At 38.0% G+C, this 21769-nt stretch overlaps 1 protein-coding gene across 1 annotated transcript in view; it reads left to right on the forward strand.

The window, feature by feature from the left end:
- Positions 1–646: 646 nt before the first annotated feature.
- THSD7A (thrombospondin type 1 domain containing 7A) overlaps positions 647–21769 on the forward strand; it is a 442804-nt gene continuing 421681 nt past the window's right edge. The window contains exon 1 of the mRNA XM_060108907.1: positions 647–1255. Within this exon, the coding sequence (XP_059964890.1) occupies positions 1093–1255 (163 nt within the window). The 5' untranslated portion in view covers positions 647–1092. The remainder of the gene's footprint in view (positions 1256–21769) is intronic.

Consider the following 21769-nt stretch of genomic DNA (forward strand, 5'->3'; position numbering starts at 1 on the left):
ACTCACTTTGTTCTTTAATTTTACTCAGAACTGTGTGGATCCTTAAAGGTAGCATATTTTTGACAGAGCGTAGATAAAGGTATAGCACTTTTATTAACTTCATAGGTGAAATATAATTTCATGATTAGTTTTTATAAAATGTTATCCATCTAATTAGATATCATTGTGGATACTTATTAATACTAATTCAGTTTTAAAGGCTGTTAAAAGACTATGTACTTTGATTTGTAACCGTAGATCAATACTGTTCATATTTTAATTGGGAATAGATTCCTTTAAGTTAAAAAGAAAAGATTTAAAAAAGAGTTTAAGTGCCTTTCAACAGCAAGTAAACATCTCTGCTGTTTTCCTATGTTTTTCACATCTGATCATAAATACTGCTCCCCACATAAAGTGATTCAGAAGCCATGGCTTAAAAATAAATGATAAACACTGATGCTTTGCGTAAATAAATATATACTAAGAAAAACATGCCACTAGATCTAGCATTTGACTCCTTGGGTGACGATGAATTTCAGAGCCAGTTATTTGTCATGCGGAAGCCTGTCGAGTGATGATTCTTTTTAGTGGTGTATCCGTCCAAACATATTTCACCGCGCCATGTGCACTGGAGTTCTCTGGCGGGTGCGCTGGCTGTGGGTGCCCCCGCTCCCGTTCGCTCGCCTCCTTTCTTGCCCTGGCTCTCTCGCCTCCCCCTGCCTGCGGCTCCCTCGATGCTCCTGTCGGCTCACGCCCCCCTCCTCTCTCTCCAGCTGGCAGCGGCGGGGGCTGCGCTGCCTCCCGGACCTCGGGACCTGCTCCGTCAGCTGGGGCCCCCTGCGGACGGCTGCCTCCCTCGCCTGTAGGACCTGCCACTCTGCGCGGAATGGCAGTGGCAGCAGCATCCCCGCCAGTGGCGGTGGCGGCGGCAGCCACGGCCACCGCAGAAGCTATTGTTCCCTGGTGTTAAACGCGCTTTCCCTCCTTTTCATCTGACAAGAACAATAGCGGGGAGAGCTTTGCGTTCTGTACTTGGGAAGACATTCCGAGGGCGAAGGAACATTCCCTGCCATCCGCGTCCCGGACCTGGACCCTGGAGCGGCTGCCGGCGGCATGGGGCTGCAAGCGAGGCGCACGGCGTCCCGGAGCCCCGACGCTGCCGGCCCGCGCCCGGCCGTCCTGCCGCTGCTGCTGCCGCTGCTGCTGTGCTCGGGCGCCTGCGGGGCTGCGGCGCCGGGCGCGGCGGAGGCACCCACCCTCTATCTGTGGAAGACCGGTAAGTGGGACGTAGTTCCCCCTGCTTCCCATCTGGGTCCACGTTACGAAACTGCTGGGCTTCAGGAGGGACCCCTGTGCTTCTGATGACCCGGGGGTACTGGGACCCTAAGGTAAAAAAGTACGATTCTTAGGAAGCAAATTAGGTCATGGCCGATGCTGTTAGAAAGAAAAACCTAACAACTAAACAGCATTAGTGACTCACTGGACTATTTCTCTCACAGCTCCGTAGTTAATGAGGGCAACCAACGTTGCGCTTTCGTAATTACGTGCAATATTTTTAACCTCTGCGTTCTCATTCTACTAAGACTTTCTTAAATTTATTTCTAGCAAAGAGCAAGCAAACATTTTAACTCCGGTCTCTATTCTGTGTTTAGGCAAACAGTTCACTCTGTGCCATGATATATATGGATATAGAGTTACATTTAAGGTACAGCTTATGTGGGACACGTGGAAACAAGCCAAGTGAGGGCAGTTCTGACAGTTGAAGGCAAATGGGGCTGCAGTGAGCTGACTGAGACCTTGTGAAGCTCGATTCTTAATGAGCGAATTGAGGGATTTTTAAAGTGTGCAATTGTTAGGATGTTTAGGTTTTAACTTCTCCTGCCTTGAAAAAGTTTTTGCTTTGTTTTCAACCAGCCAAGAAAAGCAGCAACCAATTGTCCCTCAGAATCTCCCAGCAAAGTGCTGACTAGAGGTCCCGGTGTGAGGCAGTGACAGGCAGGAAAACAATACCAAATGAGGAATTACCACTCCCTCTCCTGAGGCTCCTTTCTCCTCTAAAGGACACTGAGAATTCTTCAGCAGACCTGAAACTTCGGGTTTATAAGAAGAAAGTGGGAAACATTATTCTTACTGCTTAGTGCTAGGAATGAATTAAGAGTTTCTTGGCAGTTAGTAGACAGGAGGGAAAGTATATATCGGTCATGGGATCACAAACAAGTTACAGTGAGTGTGTCTCTTTCCTGGCTTCAGCTGTCTGTAGCCCCCCATGCAGAGACAGATCAGTTTCCTCTACAATTACACTGATACCCTGAATTTTTAAAGAAGTTGCATCTATCTAACAACTTAGTGAGGAGATTGAATAGAAACTTATTTAAAGCCAGAGTACAGAATTTGCCTCAGAATCTTGCATGAGATAACACACAAACACACGTTTAGAAAAGCCATTTGGATGTTAGTGTTAGCCATTCTTGTTACCACTTGCAGTTTAAAGATCAGTTGATTAGTGGATGCGATGAAATCAAATTGATTTTTTCAGTTTAAAATAAAGAAGATCTCTAATTTAGCTGAAGCCATGGTTTTAATATTCAGAAGTTCAGTCATAACAAACACTGGTCAAACTATAATTTACCATTAAATGGTGTTATTTGGATGCTCGGTAAGAGCTTCTCAAGTAAGTAAGCGTTGGACAAAACAGTACTTGCCCTGTTGAAATTTGTACTATTAACGTAACAAGAGCCAAGCAGTAATTCAGATCAAAGAAGAGGCTAGGCAGCATTCACTGTGCAGCGTCTGAGGTGCCAATACATGTCAATATAAATGTCATGGCGGGAACTTAAGCCAATAAACAGTTTAAGATAGTGGAAAGCTCTCAGGAGCAAGAATATGGGGACCTTGGTTCCAGTGCCAGTTCCACCTCTTGCTAGCTATAGGAACATTGGCATGTCACTTAACTTTTGACCCCCAGTTTATTTAGCTGCCTGTAAATGGGACCTTCTTCTGACTATTCATAGTATTATGAAGATCAAATGAGTGAGTGATGAGAAAGTAATCTGTAAACTTCAAAGTCATGTGCAGGTACAAATATAAAGTAGTATGATGAGAATAATGTAATCTCCTTTATGGTGAGCCTTGGTTTGGTGAAAAAAATGGTGAATTAGACAGGAGAGCAAAATAATGACCTCTTTATATTTTTCCAGAGGGAAAGGAGACTTCACCATATCTATAAAGGAACTGAGAATAGTTACTGGAGGAAATAGAGAATATTTAAAGGACAGGAATACACTGTAAATGAAGATATAGAGATGACAGAATCATAAGTGTTCCTCATTTGATGAAAATAAAGAGGCAGGCAGGGATTTGAGAGAGAACATGAGGTGAAACAGTCCAAGATTCTAGTGGGATAAGCTTGGTCTTGGTAGAACAGATTATTTAGAATCACATTGTTGGTGAGATCATTGAATTAAAGTGATATAGTGAAAGGTACACTGGATGAGGAGCTGAGAGAGGAACTGTAACACTGTGTTTGTCACTAACGAGCTTTAGAATGTTAGCTAGGTCATTTAACGACTTTAGTTCTTGGTTTCCTATTTTGTGATATTCATTGATTAGAAAAGATGATATTTAAAGGCCTTTTCAGCCCTAAAGTATGTGCACATATGCACATACATACACCATAAACATACATGTATGCATCCATACACATACATAGTATATTAACGTATATATACATATATATGTACATAATATATATGAATGTTTAATGCGTAAGGTATATTGTATGAATGTTTTATTAAGTCAGTCACAACAAAGAGTTGTTGAGGACTCACTGTGTGACTTATTTGAAGTCATTGTGGTAGAGGCTGGCAGGGTGCTGTTGTCCCTGCCCCCAAGAAAGTTACAGTTGAACAATACACAACAATTACAACATGGCATACCATACTCATGAACAAAACAGTGTGAGAGCAGAGAAGTTGTGTAGCTGATAGAGAGAGAAAATAAAAATGCAAGGCATGACAATATTCCTAGGTCTTAGAAGTACTGCAGCTCAAGTCCAGAATATGTGGTGGGAATGAATGGATTTGGTGCTAATGAGATGAGTTGGGCCAGATTGTAAGAAAACCTTCAAACTATGGTAAAGATGTTAGAGTGTAACCTATAAGCAGGTGGAAGCCATTATAACCTTAGAGCAGAGGATTGACATATTCTTCACCCAGAAGGGAGAAAGGTAAATTAAGAGGCTGGGAGGTCAGTGAGGAGAGGGACTGAGAGACAAAGGGGAACAAACCACTTATAGTGAAGGGTGAGTAGAGGAGGGCTGGGGGCACATGGCAGAAGTGTTAGCTCAGGTTTGGAGTGCAGGGGACACAGTGTCTGCCAAGGAGAGGTGGAACTAATGCTATCTGCATCATGTCTGCACACAGTTACTTGATTGAGACAGAGGATATGAAAGAAGGAAGAACAGTTTTCTTGTGGTTGGGGAAGAAAGAATATCAGTTTAATTCTCAGTATCAGATATACTGAACTTGAGGTAGCAGTAATTCAGTCAGCTAATAGAGGAATTAGTGAATGGGTGGACAGTTTAGGAGAAAGTGTTAGGCTGAAGGTAGAGGCTTGGAACTCAACGTGTATATAATATTTCAAGGCATGGTAGTGGGAGGGATCATTAAAACAACAAAAATATTGAAAAGAGGGGCCAGAATACTTCATAGAGAATATTGAGATTTAAGAGTCACGATGGGAGAGAAACTAGTGAAAGAGGCTGAGAAAGTATGGTCAGAACAGGTCCAGAGAAAATGCCAGTAGTGCTAAATGAAGAAGATATCTTATGAAGGGGATGGGGACAAAAAGTATAAAACATTTCCAAGAGTCTGGAAAGGGGTTATGAAATATTTCAGAAAAGATCAAATAAGAGGAGGAACTGGTAAGATAATTAACACTGTTTTGGGAAAAGACATTTTCAGTAGAGTGATAGAGCTAGAAACTTAATTGAATAATAAACCAGATAGTGGAGAAGTTATAGTATTGATAAAGTGAATAAGCAAGTGGTATTTAAGTCTCTCTACTACACTGTTGTTTTTCAACAGAGAAAAAACCAAAATATAAGATATTAAAATATAAAAGTTAATGTTTCAACGGTTTTGTGCCACAGTCATTTGAAAGGTAACTTTGTTTGAATACTTGAAAAACATATTTCATACATGCAGAGTTAAAGCACTTATATTATTGGAAGATGAATAATTACTGTTACTGGTGAGTGTTAGACAGTTATTCACTTTTTAATATTCTTGAATATGGAATTGTTTCAATAATAATTATGGCTAATTATATTCACCTAGCAATTCCAAATGAAGTGCATTGAACAAAATGTGATTGAAACATGAGTCAGACAGAAGATAGTGAATACAACCAACTTTTATCAACTTATGCCATAGAGATATATTTTCAAAAGATCTTAATGAAGTAGTTGAATTTATTTTTATGATAATGAAATTACAATAAAATCCAAGAAAGATACACAGTAGCCATTTTTTCAGCATCAGGTGATGAGGGTATTTACAGTTGAGTTTTGTCTTAAGGAAATTACTTCTCACATTAAACACTTTTGACCAGGGTTCATGCATTGCAAGACAGTGCTATTAATGACAGTCACTGTGTCCTTTACATAGTTAATTGCACATAAAATAATACTTTGTTTCCTCAGTTTAAAATAAAAACAGGTGTTTTCTTTTTCTTTCATGTACTTATACTAATATAAAATATTCTGCAATGTACATGGAAAAAAATCCATCCTAATCCTGCCATTCATTCAATAACAAAGGAGAGAGGGGTGTTGTACCAGGTAGTAGTAACATAAGGGTGGCATTATCCTTAAAAAAGTGTTGTGCATTTCAGTTGTGCTTACAATTTGTCTTAATTTGGAATGTGACACAGTTTGCTCATTAAATGAAGAATAGAGATGGAGCAGAGATAGGGATGGACAGAGCATGGGCGTCAATGTCAATTAATCTGGAACAACATGGATTGAAATATTTTATCCATGGGACCTATGAAATTATTTCATCTCCCTGAATCTTTTTATTTCATCTCCAGTATGGATAAATATTATATATTCTATAGGGGTTTTCTAAGGATTAAATATGGTAACATATGTATATATTAGTAGAGTGCTTGATACATATTAGGACTTCAATAAATGGTAGGTTATATTATTGCTATTTTTCTCTTATATAATAGAATGGTTACTTAATTTTATGCCCTGGAACAAGGCTAGTAACTTTAGCTTTCTCTAAAGCATCTTTTCTTGTAAATGCACTAGAAATTACAAATTGATCTAGTTACAGGGCTAGATATTCCCACAAGTTATAAGGGAGGCAGCATTGTGGAATGGAAAGAACATGGACTTGGAAATCGCTATTTAAATCTTGCCTCTACCTGACTGGTCAAGTTACTTAAACTCTCTGATTTTGTTTTCTCACCTTAGAATGGTGACAGAAGTTCTGAAGTGAGAGAGTATTTGTGAAGTTTTAACAGGTAGTAAATAGAAAGGGTCTAGCACAGTACCCTAAATATAGTAAACATTAAAAAGAATTAGTTCTCTTCCCATTCTTTACTTTTTTGTCTCCTAAAAATGACATATCTTGAAGGAATTTTAATGATCCAACACATGTATCTGTTTTCTCCAACTAAGGGACACCAGGACAAACAAATAAAACAAGTCTAGAAAGAGATGTTATTTTACTGTAGGCTTGTCTTTTCTTATTAGTTTGGCCCTTATATGTAGACAGCATGGATCAAAGACCATCAAAATATTTTGAGCACAAATTCAGGGTGAATTATATAAATAGATATTTTTGTACTTCATTTTGTTTAGTGTCTCGGGATTTCTCAGGAATCTGAAATTTCACATAGTTGCAGTTAACATTGTCACCAGTGCCTTCCAAATTAAATATTTTCACAGTAGAATTGTTTGTGGTTTATGATTTGTTTAACATCTTAGGTGATTATTTAAATAAATAAATAAATAGACAAACAAACTACATTTTATGTCTTGTTTTCCTATCCTTCTTTCTTAGCATACAAAGCTCAGTTAGTACTCAGAATTTATTAAGAGCTTATTGGTTATTTGGTCCAAAAAGTCAAATGCTCAGGTGGTTTTATGAAGCTTTAATAGCTCAATGGACTGTGGTAACACGGATCACTCCTGATGCAAATTATAGGTAGCTGCCTGGTTTGCAAAATAATGAAGGCCCCAGTCAGGACTGGCATTAAGAGTGCTGTAGAGCAACACATACCCAGGTCTTTTCCTACCTTTTATTGTTATATAAAGAACTGGTGGTGGGATGAGATGCTGACGTTCTGATTAGGTTATTGGAGAAGTGTGATATGCTTTGGATCCTTTTAGGAGGAAATGAGCCTCTTAGCCTCTGATTTAAGTTCGAATGGTGACACTGGACAGTGGATCTCTCTGGGAAGTGGAGAGCGGAAGGCTCTAGGCTTCCTAATATGAAGGCACATTAGAGTGACCCTTAATGACAGAAGCACTGGGGAAGTGACATCCAGGAAAATATATCTTTCCTATCACAAGAACATCATAGAGTGTGAGTTAGAGGTTCCAGTGAGTCATAAGGTAGAGATTTTTTCTGATTTCCTTCATCAGAACTTTACACTTGACACTTCAGAATGCATTAAAGTGATGAAAAAAATACAGGCATTTGCATTTAATCCCCAAGTACTGAAGCAGCAAGAAAAGTACTTCTATTTGGAGGAAGAGATACAACAATTAAAAACAACCCAATAAGGAAAGAGTGGGGGGAAACCTGGTAGTACTTAAAACAGTTGATGCCAAAAGTAATCTGTTGCTTCCAGTATGTCATTGGACCTAACCAAAAGGATGTCCTCTCATCTTCCAGAAGAACTAGTGAGCTAATTGGTGTTTTGCATAATTTACCATGTGAAATCATAATATTTGGGATATCATTTTTACTGATTCTGTATTATTGTATCAAAGTTATACTATGAGAAAAGAAATGAAATAGGGGCAGATGGGGAAAAATCACAAATACACTCCTTTATAAGGACAATAATTTTCAAATGGCATATGTAATAAAGTTCAGTGGGGCTCTTGTTCCAGGAGCCATCAGAGGGAGATGGTCCACATAGAGTGACATCAGTAAATTCAGGAGAAGCTATGCATGACTGCTAAAACTCGAAAAGAAAGTAAGACAAGAAAGTAAGACATTATAAGAGAGAGCAACAAAACAAGGAGAGAAAAAACCAGGCAAATCATCTGCATTCCTTTAAAAATTATTTTTGATAGGCTTTATTTTTGAGCAATTTTAGGTTTATAAAAAATTAAGCAAAAAGTACAGAGTTCCCATGTACCGCCTCATTCTCTCCCCAATTATCCCTATTATTAACCGTCTTACATTAGTGTGGTATGTTTATTACAACTGATGAGCCAATATTGATAATTTATTATTAATTAAAGTCTGTAGTTTATATTAAGGTTCAGTTTATATTAGGGTTCACTCTAATGTACATTGGGTGGTTTTGGACAAATACATAGTGACATATATCCACCAATACATGTGTCAACCATTACAGTACCATACAAAGTAGTTTCACTGCCCTAAAAATCCTCTGTGCTTCATCTGTTCATCCCTACATCTCTCCCTTTCTCCCCCCAAATCTCTGGTAACCACTAATCTTTTTATTGTCTCCATACTTATGCTTTTTCGAGAATGTCATACAGTTGGAATCATACAGTATGTAGCCTTTTCACACTGGCTTCATTCTCACTCAGTAATGTGCATTTAAGTTCCTCCATGTATTTTCATGGCTTGATAGCTCATTTATTTTTATCACTGAATAATATTCCGTTGTATGAATGTAGCACAGTTTATCCATTTACCTATTGAAGTACGTCTTGGTTGCTTCCAAGTTTTGGCAATTGTGAATAAAGCTGCTATAAACATTCATGTGCAGGTTTTTGTGTGGACCTATGTTTTCAGCTCTTTTGGATAAATGCCAAGGAGTGTGATTACCGGATCATATGGGAAGAGTATGTTTAGTTTGTAAGGAACTGCCAAACCGTCTTCCAAACTGTACCATTTTGCATTCCTGCCAGCAATGAGTGAAAATTCCTATAGCTCTACATCCTTGCTAGTGTTGTCGTGTTTTGAATTTTAGCTGTTTTAATAGGCATGCAGTTTTATTTTGTTTTAATTTGCTATTCCCTAGTGACATACGATATTGAGCATCATCTTTTCATCTGCTTATTTGTGATCTGTATGCCTTCTCTGGTAAGGGATCTGCATCCTTTTCATCATGTAAATAAGAGTAGTAAGAGCCAGTATAACTCCTTTGTGACAGAGTTCAAAGTCTCAATTCAGCCTGTGCTGCACGTGCTCCACCTCTTGTTGTTCTGATGATGTGACCCACACTAAGCACAATTGTTTATATAAAGAGAAAACACACGTGGGAATTAAGTAAAGAATAAATGGAGATGGGTGTATGCTTGGTCTAGTTTGTCCTACCTTGAGGGAAAAACCTTGGGAGAGAGTTTGGAAGTGATGAACAATACCTTGAAAGAGAAGAAAATGGCCTGATATATTAAAGGTTAAATTGCACCTGCAAGTTTGTGAGATTTTCAAGTACACTGTGAATGTGCTGTATCTCTAGCTGACTCTGGTCTGGTTAATAAATCACGTACATAGCTACATATTCACTTTTCCTTGTTCTTGCATGGAGGAAGCCATGGGCTGGCAGAAAGTCAAGGTGCAATATCCTTCTGAACTTCTGGGAAACAGTGGAGGTCCACTGTCCTGAACCTCTGGTAAATTGACCTGGGAACCAAGTTGTCAAGGCAGCCTGCTATTCAGATTGCTCCCACAGAACTTCCTATGAACACAAAGTGCTGAGTACCCCCAAAATGGGGGTAGTAAGACAATGACTTAGAAGTGGATAGTTTGTGTGCATGGGGGTAGAAATATAGCACACGATGTTGCTCTATTGAGAGAGCTTGATAGAAAATTAGTTTTCCCTAGCAAATGTATCAGGCACAGGCATGGATTATGTGGTTGCAGTAATTTAACTTATGGTATATGGCCAATGCAAGGCTTTCTAATTGTGCCACACAGTCTGGATAAAAAGTTATCCCTTGGATTATTATAGCAGTAATAGAAAATATTCTGAGTATTGTAGATGGATATGTTTGCAAGTATGTTCTATAATGTGCCTGCTAGAGAATGGCATCAGAGCACAAATAGTGCCTCTTTGGGTTCCATATTTAAAGATTATTTTTGGTTTTCTCTACCAGAATCAGAGAGTGCAACTGTAAATGTCAGTGGGACCCACTGTATTCAGGTACTTCCCCTTCACAGTGAGAGTGCTTGCAGAGAATTGAACCTATAGCTTGAAATGAAAGAGACACTGATTGCTCAGGAGTTAAATAAATACATATTTGTGTGCATTTGCTGTGTATGTAATAAATAAAAGGCGATGTTCAAGAAGAGACTTTTGAGCCAAACATGAATCTTGACCTAATTTTATAATTTTTTAAGAATGTGATCTCTAATCTCTCTTGTGTCTCACGTTCCTTAGACATATCATAGGTATGACGTTAGTATCTCTCTCTTCAGGTTATTTTTTTTTTATTTTTCCTGCCGTACGCGGGCCTCTCACTGTTGTGGCCTCTCCCGTTGCGGAGCACAGGCTCCGGACGCACAGGCTCAGCGGCCATGGCTCACGGGCCCAGCCGCTCCGCGGCATGTGGGATCCTCCCGGACCAGGTCACGAACCCGTGTCCCCTGCATGTGCAGGCGGATTCTCAACCACTGCGCCACCAGGGAAGCCCTCTTCAGGTTATTTTAAAGATCACTTGAGAGAAACCTGTAAAGTACTTAGTTGATGCCTGGCACACATCAGCGCTCGTAAATGTTCTCTCTTACTTGGTGTGATCCTGGTGTGAGCTGTGAATGCCTTCTTTCTGGGATGGAGTTTGTTTCCTGGATCTGTCTGGATCCTTTCCTTCATTTTGATTCTTCTTTCTTCTTGGATCTGCATTTACATCTCAAGCTTCTCTGCAACTGACGTTGCTCTGCTTTCTACCTGCTGTCAGAGCCACCAGCATAGTTGCAAAGCCCTTAGCTTTGCTGTTTGCAGAGTTGTTCAAAGTAGTTTTAAAACAGAGACATTCTGCCTAGTGTTTCATTTTTACTTGTGATGGTGCATATCTTTGCCATGCAAGGAATGCTGGAGGTGTGACTCTTTAAGTGGGACGATGTGTTCCAAAATTCCTTTGTGTGGAAACACCTAAGAATGTTCTTGGCAAGGTTTTCCTGGTCTGTGATGCTGAGTGAAAGGGTGTAGGGAATGTACAGTGAATGCTGAGGCTTCCTCTCTCAAAGTCCTCCTCCCCTATAGTATGTTTTCTATTTCTCTCTCCCTCCCTCCCTCTGTATGTAAATGAACGTTTCCATGTCATGTATATGCTCTGTATATGTACATGCACATCTCATATATATAAATATCCTACTTACACACCTCAATATATGTGGTTCAGAGTCCTTTGAAGGAAATTAAAATGTTTCTCAACTTGGAGGAGAGATGATTATTCAACATTTTTATGCCCATTACAACTCATTTATCTATATATTCTCTAAAATGTTCTAGCATTTATAAAATTATGGTAGAATTACCATAACAATATAAGACACCATTACAAGCATACATATATATGCATACATACCTAGATACATAAATGCATACAACATACATGCACACACAAATAGCACAGTTATTTATGGTTAAATGACTATGCAGAACTTCACAATTTATCTGGTATTGTGGAAATTTTTATACCTCCTCACATGTGTTTTATACCTGGTATTTATAGAGGTGAGTTTTTAAAATGTGTGCAATTGCTAATACTTTTCACTAAAATATTAATTATACAAAATTTATGTTAATATTTTATTTTAGAAAATTTTATGCCAATACAACATTCATCAAGAGCCTAGTCATATAAAAGATCTTATTATACAAGTCCTTGCATTATCTCCCACTAACTTATAGCTTTTATTTTAAGATCCTTTTTATGTCTAACCGTCTTTCTCTGTTTGCTCCTCTGGTGCCTGAACAGTCTTCAAACTGCAGTCCCTGCACAAATTTCCAAGAAGTACTTCTCTTCTAATAGCACTCCCTGCCAGCATGTCCAAGAACATCATTTATATAAAATATTAACTTGTAAATAGTTGACATTGTGATATCATTAAGGCAGTACAGATAACAGACCCAGGTGGAATGATCTGGATTAACTATTGCTGTATTCTGTATGTGTGTGTATATAATATATACGTTATACTAATATATTTTTTTCTATGGGAAATATAGTTTACTCAGAGCCACTATATCACACAACTTCAGGGACTCCAGTCACAGTAAAAAAAAAAAAAAAAATTGGGTAACTTTCTCTTCATCAGTTTGTATTGGTCAGTTTCAATTAAGTAAAACTGGCAAGTGCTTAATGCCTGTTTTATGCCAGGCTAGGTGCTGGGGGGCAAACATAACCAGCACATGGACCCATCCCTTCTGAAGTCCCCTATCATGGGTAAATAAGTAATTATTGGTTAGTGAACTTATTACAAAAACAGAAGCCTATGTAGGTAGATGTAGAATGAGAAGCGGGTGATTATCTTGCAGAAGGAGACAGGGAAGGGAAGATTTCATAATACACAAGTTTGAAAAATAAACTGTTTACAAAAGGGACAGAGGCTCTAGAGAGACAGAATTCCAGGCAAAGAGGAACAGTTGTGAAGAAATTAAATGACGTGCGTGTCCAGGGGCAGCAAGAAGTTCTGAGGCATGAAGACCAGGCAGCGAGTGAGTTGGGTGCATCTGGAGAAGGGCGTGTGTGGACTAGAGTGAGCAGGCCATCCTGTGGAGCTTAGCCTTTGTTAGCTATTGTTTGACTTATGGAATCTAGGAGTCTAACTCTATTTGGATGGATAAAATATTACTAAGAATAAAAGAATATATTTGTAAATATTAAGCCGTATGTGAATTTATGAATTTTAGCAGATTGTTGATTGTATAAGTAAACCGTTAAGTAAACTGTTCTCCTTGCAAACTTTCTATGAGCGATGCTGTCTTTAAGTAATGCTGATTAAACACAGTTACTTCAAGAGTGGAGACCCTTTCAGGTTTATATATAAGGGTGATTTAATATTTTTTCCTCTACACTTTTTTTTTTTTTTTTTTTTTTTTTGCAGTACGCGGACCTCTCACTGTTGTGGCCTCTCCCGTTGCGGAGCACAGGCTCCGGACGCGCAGGCTCAGCGGCCATGGCTCACGGGCCCAGCTGCTCTGTGGCATGTGGGATCTTCCCGGACCGGGGCACGAACCCGCGTCCCCTGCATTGGCAGGCGGACTCTCAACCACTGCGCCACCAGGGAAGCCCCCATGTACACTTTTGATTAGACCAATGTTGAAATGACTAAACCTGAAATCTATGTACTATTTCTCTGGTGGGGTCAGTGACAGAGAATATAAATGAGTGAAGTGGACCAGCCATAGGGTAAAGGCTGGTTGAACTCACTCTTCTCTATGTGGACTTGGTTAATTAAAGGAGCTATGCCACTCCTCACCCTGCTGAGGGTCTGTTATTTGCCATAATTTAGAGATGGGGTTCCATTAAAAAAAAACTCTCAGGGCTTCCCTGGTGGCACAGTGGTTGAGAATCTGCCTGCTAATGCAGCGGACACGGGTTCGAGCCCTTCTCTGGGAGGATCCCACATGCCATAGATCAACTAGGCCCGTGAGCCACAACTACTGAGCCTGCGCGTCTGGAGCCTGTGCTCCGCGACAAGAGAGGCCGCGATAGTGAGAGGCCCGCACACCGCGATGAAGAGTGGCCCCCGCTTGCCACAACTAGAGAAAGCCCTCGCACAGAAACGAAGACCCAACACAGCAAAAATAAATAAATAAATAAACTCCTACCCCCAACGTCTTAAAAAAAAAAAACAAAAACCTCTCATAAGGGACAACATTGTCTGCCAAATACAGTGTCTAGTGAGCCAGAGTTGGATTATGGGGTAGTAGTTCACAACCTTTGCTTGACCATCATATCAGGTCTTTAAAAATCTGAAGCTTAAATATAGGATGGAAAAGATAATTTAAAAATACTTTTTTGAGTTTGAGAGAATGACTTGCATGAGAATATATGAAACTCCAAAATCAAAGTAGCTGAACAGTCCCACTTCCAGCCAACATCAGTATTTCCCTCCACATTAGATGCTGTGCTTCATTTGTTCTCATTAGTTAACAGGCCCTGTGGAATGAGAGGAGCTAGTTGGAGCAAGGCATCTGCTGCCTTGAGCTGGTGTGTATAATCACAGAAATGCAGTGAAGATCATAGGGTTGAATCACTCTATAAAACAGCTTCTTCTGACAGTTCGCAGTGGTGACTACACACCACTAATGGGAGAGTCATCAGACTGGATTTGGATTTATGGAATCACATAATTCATAAGGAAAGCTTTGAGTGCTGCTAAGATACATTTCTCACCCTGTCTCTTACTGCAAGTTTTAATATAACTTCTTCAGTTCCCTTGGCTTGTTTTATATGAGAACTGGCTTTGAACTGCTTCAGCTGTGAAAATTCCACCGGAAGAGAATAAATATTGTAGAGCAGACAAGGTGGTCTTTGAACCGTGGTTGATCAAGCGCTGCAGCAACATGGGCATCATGATGTCCCAAATCATGATGAAAGTTTTCAGAGCTTTCAAGATCATTCTTCTCAAAGTAATTTTCTCTCTTGATAGAATCATCCACAAGCTAAATCAATTTGATTATTTAATGAAAGATATGAAAAATAGAGGAAAGAGTGATTCTCATACTGTGTCATTATAGGCAAGATGAATCACCTTTACTGGCCATATGCTGAGTAGTAGAATTGCTGTCACAGCCATTTTTAACAGCTTTATTGGACATAATTCAGATACCATGCAATTCACCCTTTTAATGTGTACAATACAGTATATTCACAGAGTTGTGTATCTATCTCTACAATCAGTTTAGAACATTTTCATTACTCCAAAAAGAAACCCTGTACCCCTTAGCCATTGCTCTCAAACTCCATGCTTTTCTGTCAGGCCCAGCCCTAGGCAAGTACTAGTCTACTTTACATCTCTATAGATTTGCCTATTCCGGACACTTCATATAAATAGAATCATGCCTTATGTGGTCTTCTGAGACTGGGTTCTTTTACTTAGCATATTTTCATGGTTCATTCATATTATAGCATGTAGCAGTACTTCATTTTTTTATGCTGAATAATATTCCATTTGTATGGATATACCACATTTTTAAAATCCATTCATCAGTTGATATTTGGGTTGTGTCCACTTTTGGGCTATAATGCTATGAACATTCATGTACAGGTTTTGGTGTGGACATGTATTTCCATTTCTCTTGAATATATACTTAGGAGTTGAATAGCTGGGTCTTATGAGAACTATGTTTAATCATCTGAGGAACTCCCAGACTGTTTGAGCCATATTTTTTTGAACTCAGCACAGCACAATATATATTGTGTTTTCCGGGAACTTCAGTTATGATATAATTATCATTTGAGAAAATACATTAAAATTCCAATAAAAATATCTTGTGTAATTAGAAGGTAAGTAGTTGTGAAATATAGGAAAGTGCTGTAGGGAACCTATTTCATAAGAATAAAAGCACATTTAGGAGGAAAATCTTGAATACACTTGATAGGATGCCTAGAAGAAGCTTCTTTTGGGTTTTTAATCTGATCATATAGTGAAGATTCAGTAAAGAAAAAAAGTAGTTGGGATGGGAGAGGTGTGATGACTTAAAGAATGAGTGGATTACTTAATCACATGTATTTAAAATGCACAGAAAAACCTATGTGATACTAATGAAAAATTTAAATGTTAATGCATTTTAGAAGTTGCCCATTTGGTTTCTACAACTTAGTGTGTGTAATAACAATACCTGCTTGTATTTTCATGGTACTCTACAGTTCTCTAAGCACTCATACTCACGTGTTCTTTTACTGATTTCTCAGTTTCTTCATTAATGTAGGGGAAGAAGTAATGCCCTTCTCTTTTATTGAAAGAGTAAACCAAGGTACCTGAGGTCAAGTAATTTGACCCAAGCCACACACTTAGTATAACACTAGCAGCCAGGACAAATATCTTATTGTCTTTTATGCTATGACATACACACAAATAAAAATTTTATACAAAACACTTTAAAATATATGCCTAATATTTTAATTGAAGAGGTGATAGGGAAAATTTTCTTGGGTTTTGTGAAGAGTAAGCTTCAAATATTTAAATTAGCATTATGTGGTATAATTACTAGGCAATAACAAATTTAGTTTTAACACTTTAAAACAAGCATAGGGAGATACAGTAAATGATTACAGATTTGTATTTTAGTAACTATTTTGACTATTTGGTATCTTGATTGAGCATTTGACAATGTCCTTGAGATTTCAACATTTACTCTCATAGTTTTCAGTTTTTGTGATATAAAATAATGACGTTTTTTTCTAAACAATTCACTGCCCTGTAATCAAATGTAAGCACATTCTCATATTGTTCCTTGATGCAGTGAATCTTAACATTGAAAAGTACGAACTACTGCTTCAAGTCATAACTCAATATTTAATTTCAGTATATTGATGTTGCCGTTTTTTATTCCTTTTTTTTTTTTAGAGTGTTAATATGGATTTAGACTGTGGATTTTGTTGACAGCGTCACACAGGAGTTTATACTGAACACCATACAATGAAACATCCCAAATCTTCTTTACATCTCCCCAAATACCCCACAGAACTCTCTGTCACACACACACACACACACACACGCACGCGCGCGCACTTATACATATTCTTCTTTCCCTCTCCTAAGTAGTCTCAAGTTCCTTTCACTCTCTCTTTAAAGTTTTCTTTACTCCTAGGCTCTTCCTATCCCTTCTCTCCCATTACTTTCCACCCATTCTGTGGTTCCTTGTAGCTTAAGGAAACCAAGCATATAGATACATTAGTGATTTGGTTTATATTATGTACACTATCAATATAATGACCTATTATAAAAGTATCACAGTTTGTATTTTTTCTTTAAGGAGTAAAGATTTGCCTTTAAATTTAACTTCACTTTTGTTGGCCTTAGTTTGATACAATAGAAAATAAAGTATTACACTGAAAAAAATTGGTCTGACCATCTGTGTTGTGCTTTGGTACAATATTGCACTCCACCTTTAATTTCAGGGAATCATTTTCCAAGTATATTAACTGATGTAATTTCTTGAATAGGGATATTATTGACAATAGAAATGCTGACTTGCAGTGTGCTGTACAGGGAGACTTGCATTCCAGCTGTAGTTTTCCTTTTCTTTTCTTCCCAGAAAAAGACGAAGTGAAAACCTGCCAGCATCATTATATTTGTCTCTAGGCAGCTAAACTATGATATATTCAGTGTGGACTACTGTATGGGATACAGCTGTGAGATGAGCTATAATTTATTATTGAAAGTAAAAGAACTAGTGTAAATTTATTCAAATGAAATTCTTTGCAAACATTACAGTAAATAGGCTTTGGAACATTCTCATTCTGTCTCTTGTACTTTAAAAATGACTTTTCTGAAGACACTATATATCTTAGGACATGTGATGAAAGAGATAAAAATTAGGGATTTTTATCCCTAAAGTGTTCATGGATTTTATGTGGTAGGTTTCTCCTATCACCAGTGCGATAGGATTTTTAATTTCAATTCAGATCTAGGCTTACCTCTTCCTAAATATTGGACCAATATCAAAAATCGCTTTTGACAAAGTGGATGATTAGTTCCTGAATGTGTCATGAGCACATTGTAGAAGCATTTAACTCCTTAAGTATAAAGTATACAACCAGATAGCAATTTTACTTGAAGGAAAATGTGGACTATTCTTCCTATTTTGAAGGTCTTTACTAACTTCTGTACAGTACATGTCCTTATTTTAAGTTGTTTTATGTGTGTGTGTGTGTGTGTGTGTGTATTTGATAATTCTCTTGGTTAATGTGCACAGGAAATTTGGTGTCTTAAAGTCTGCTTAATGGACAGAAGAGACATTACACACAAATCACCAAGTTTTAAAATATTGTAATCCAATAAGATGTACTTAACAGTAACATCATAGTGCATATAATTTAATCTGTAGTTTATAGTGATGCATAAATGTCTTCAGAAGGCTGAAGTGTGCCAGAGTCTTCATTGTGAACAAAAATGTATTGCTGAATAGAATTATGAAGAAGTTTTGCAAGAAATTTTTCATTGGTAGGATGCTGAATTAAGCCATATTTAAAGTCTTTTAGTCTTTCTCATTTAATTGTTTACTTTTTTTTTTTTTTTTTTTTTGCGGTACACGGGCCTCTCACTGTTGTGGCCTCTCCCGTTGTGGAGCACAGGCTCCAGACACGCAGGCTCAGCGGCTATGGCTCACGGGCCCAGCCGCTCCGTGGCATGTGGGATCTTCCCGGACCGGGGCACGAACCCATGTCCCCTGCATCGGCAGGCGGACTCTTAACCACTGCGCCACCAGGGAAGCCCCTAATTGTGTACTTTTAAGACATTTAAAAGTGGCAGTATTTTTCTAGATGATTGTCTGCATTCAAAAATTTACAGAAACCTATATCATCCTACTCACATCCACACCTTTGAGAGTTGAAATTAAACCATTCTAGGGCTGTGCTAATATCTTCAATGATTGTGCCTACATGTACATGTGTATAATATTTCTTTTATTATGTGTTGCATCATATTAATGCATCCAGAATGGACAGATAAATTTAAGCGGTAGACAAAGTGTTGTTATTTCATCTTCCAAGCAAAGCTATTCTCCCCCCTTCCCTGTTTTAATCTATTACAAACATGTTAGTGATATCAGCATTAGGTGTGGTCCCCTTTGAGCCCCATTATTTACTGCACGAACATTTTCAACTCTGGTCTAGATCCTCTTCTAGCAATGGGGAAATATAGACACATAGGACTGATCCCTTGGTCATTGATGAGCTCGTATCTTTTAAAGAGATGCAGAAACACAACAACCATAAATCAGCGTAACTGGGGCTATCGAGGAGGCATGTTTGAAGTGCTCTAAGGACACTGAAGAGGGAGTGATCAATTCGTCTGGGCTGGAGAAGGGCGAGGACCAGGAGGGAAAGGCCTGATGGAGGATTTACAGTTAAGCTGGGCTTGAAAGGATGAGTAAATATCTGAGAGTTGAGAGGTGAAGTGATGGGATAGCATGAATGGTAAAGTCACAAAAGTGTAAAGTAACCATCTAAATGGATTTTATATTGTGAATAACTCTTTCCCTGCCTGTGAAAACTACAATAACTCCCTGTTGGTATCCTCAGTAACCTCAGTGATTCCTGTCAGTTCTGTTTCTTCCTTCATCAACCTGCCAGCTTTATGCAACAGCTGCAGTTTCTACCTGGTTTCTGATTCCTTGTTTGGTCTCTTATAATGTCTACTTGAATTCCAAATTCTGACCTTAATCGTAACCAGTTACTTTTCCATGTTCTTCGGTTTCATAGTTTAAACGAATGGTCAGTTTAGTTCACCTTCCTTGTCCAGCCCACTGTTCCGCAAACCCCAACTTCGACATGAACCCAGAAATATCAAATAACTGTAATTGATTATTAGATCCAACTCCCAGCCATATTTACCTTGAACCATGTGTTGCACCATTATGCTTTGGTACGTATGAACGTTCTTTTGGGCTTTAGTGGGAAAACCAGTGAAAATTTGTGTCAGGAAGTAAGTTGTATCTCCATTAGACCCAGGAATTAATTAAGCAAGTGAGCAAGTTCCAGATTTACATAAAGTAAGTCATTTGTGTTTAAAGAATGTCTTAGCTCTGTCTGACTTGATGATATATTATTGGTGCTTACTCTGATATTCAGTGTGGTTAACTCTTAGAACTCCCTTTCATGTAAAATGTAATTTGATACATTTATAAGGCTGTGATGATAAGGCTGTGAAAATCCTCCTACAGTAAGTGAGCTGTGATTTTTCTTTACCCTCATAGGCAACCACACAGAAAGGGAAGGATAGTTGTATATAGTAAAATGTAATATCTTATTTGAAGTTCTTGGTATATAAGCAACAGATAGCTATAACTCTACAAGTAGATTATGCCTTCCAAAAATTGCTCTCCTGTGAAGACTCAGCTCAGACACCATTTCCTCGTGAAGTCTTTTGTGATCCTTCTTCCTGATTTGTGGTAGCACTTTAACAGATGATACTTGATTTCCTTTTCTTTGAACCCTGTGTATGTATTACGGTATGTGCCTCCACTGAAGTACCTGTAACTTTCTTTTTGATACTTTATAAGTCTCTTACTGTTGAAATGTGAACATCTTTAGTCAGGGGTTATCTTAATCATCTTTGTTACTTTGTTACTATCACATACTAGATGTCAGTATATGGTTAATGAATGAATAAATTACTGCACCTTATTTTAGATCACATAATTTTTATATTACTTTTGTTTTACTTCATAACATTCATGGACAATTGTCTTATTTTATTAAATAACCTTAGAAAAATTGATACCTTTTAATGGAGTATATTTTCTATTATATAATACTGGTCATTTAGGTTGTTTCCTTTTATTATGGAAAAGATGCTGTGAATTGTATTTTTGTAAATACATCTCTTTTGAACATCTCTGAGTATTTCTTTATTATGTAGTCCTAGAAAGAAAGTTATTCAGTTAAAAGGATGAACTCTTTTAAGATTCTTGGTACAGATTGTCAAATTATTATAACTGCTAGTAGGGAGTGGATGGTGCCTATGTCACATGACTAAAACTGGGCCTAAAAGTTTACGAACTTTTGCCAATATGACAAATCTCAAGTCATCTATCTCAGTATTATCATTATTTTTTAATTGATAACTTTTAAATATGTTAAAATATATTTTTCCATTTTGATGTATAATCATTTTGGTTGGTTTTGTTTGTTTATTTTGGTTTCTTTCTGAACTATCCTGAAGAGGTTGGAGCTGGGCCCGGAGGTGTTCCAGCCTGGCATAATCAGAACCTCTCACAAGACGGAAGGAGGGTACTGGGGAGCTGTGTATGGATAGGCAGGTAGATGGGTGAGGGGCAGTGAGAGGCCCTCTGGGGTACTTAGGATAGGAGAGCAATGAGGCATTTAGAAGATGGGTATGGGGGTGGGTATCAATATTGTTCTGACAGTGTATTGTTTATTGGTTATCATTCACTTTGGGATTAATTTAGAATTATTAATCCTAGTTGAGATCTGGAAAATAGGCTTAAAATGTTAGCTTTGCAAGAGACAAATCTTATTTTTTTTTGGCAAAAAAAAAAAAAGAAAGAATTCAGGCTTGTGTATTATAGTTGTAGTGAAATATTCGTTGATTTAAAACTCATGTCAGGTGATCTTTTACAGAGAGTGAACTGCTCAGACCAAGCTTTAGGTGTGATCAATCTTTTCTTGAAAAATAAAAAGCATACTGTATTAATTTCAGTCATTAATTACTACTGTGAATAATTTGTCACATTTAAAATGGTTTATTCAAAATAAGTTTGAGTTTAGGTGGGGCTGAAATTGCAGTATTTAATGTTATTCCAATTTCGTTTATAGTTATATAAGCCTTCAAATGAAAACGATGATAAAACCAATAATGTGCTTTATATTTTTGCTGCCTTTTATATTTTCTTCCCATATCATCTGTATATTTAAGAAAGCAGACTT

This window comes from Mesoplodon densirostris, chromosome 9 (assembly GCF_025265405.1).
Source record: "Mesoplodon densirostris isolate mMesDen1 chromosome 9, mMesDen1 primary haplotype, whole genome shotgun sequence".
NCBI classification, from domain to species: domain Eukaryota; kingdom Metazoa; phylum Chordata; class Mammalia; order Artiodactyla; family Ziphiidae; genus Mesoplodon; species Mesoplodon densirostris.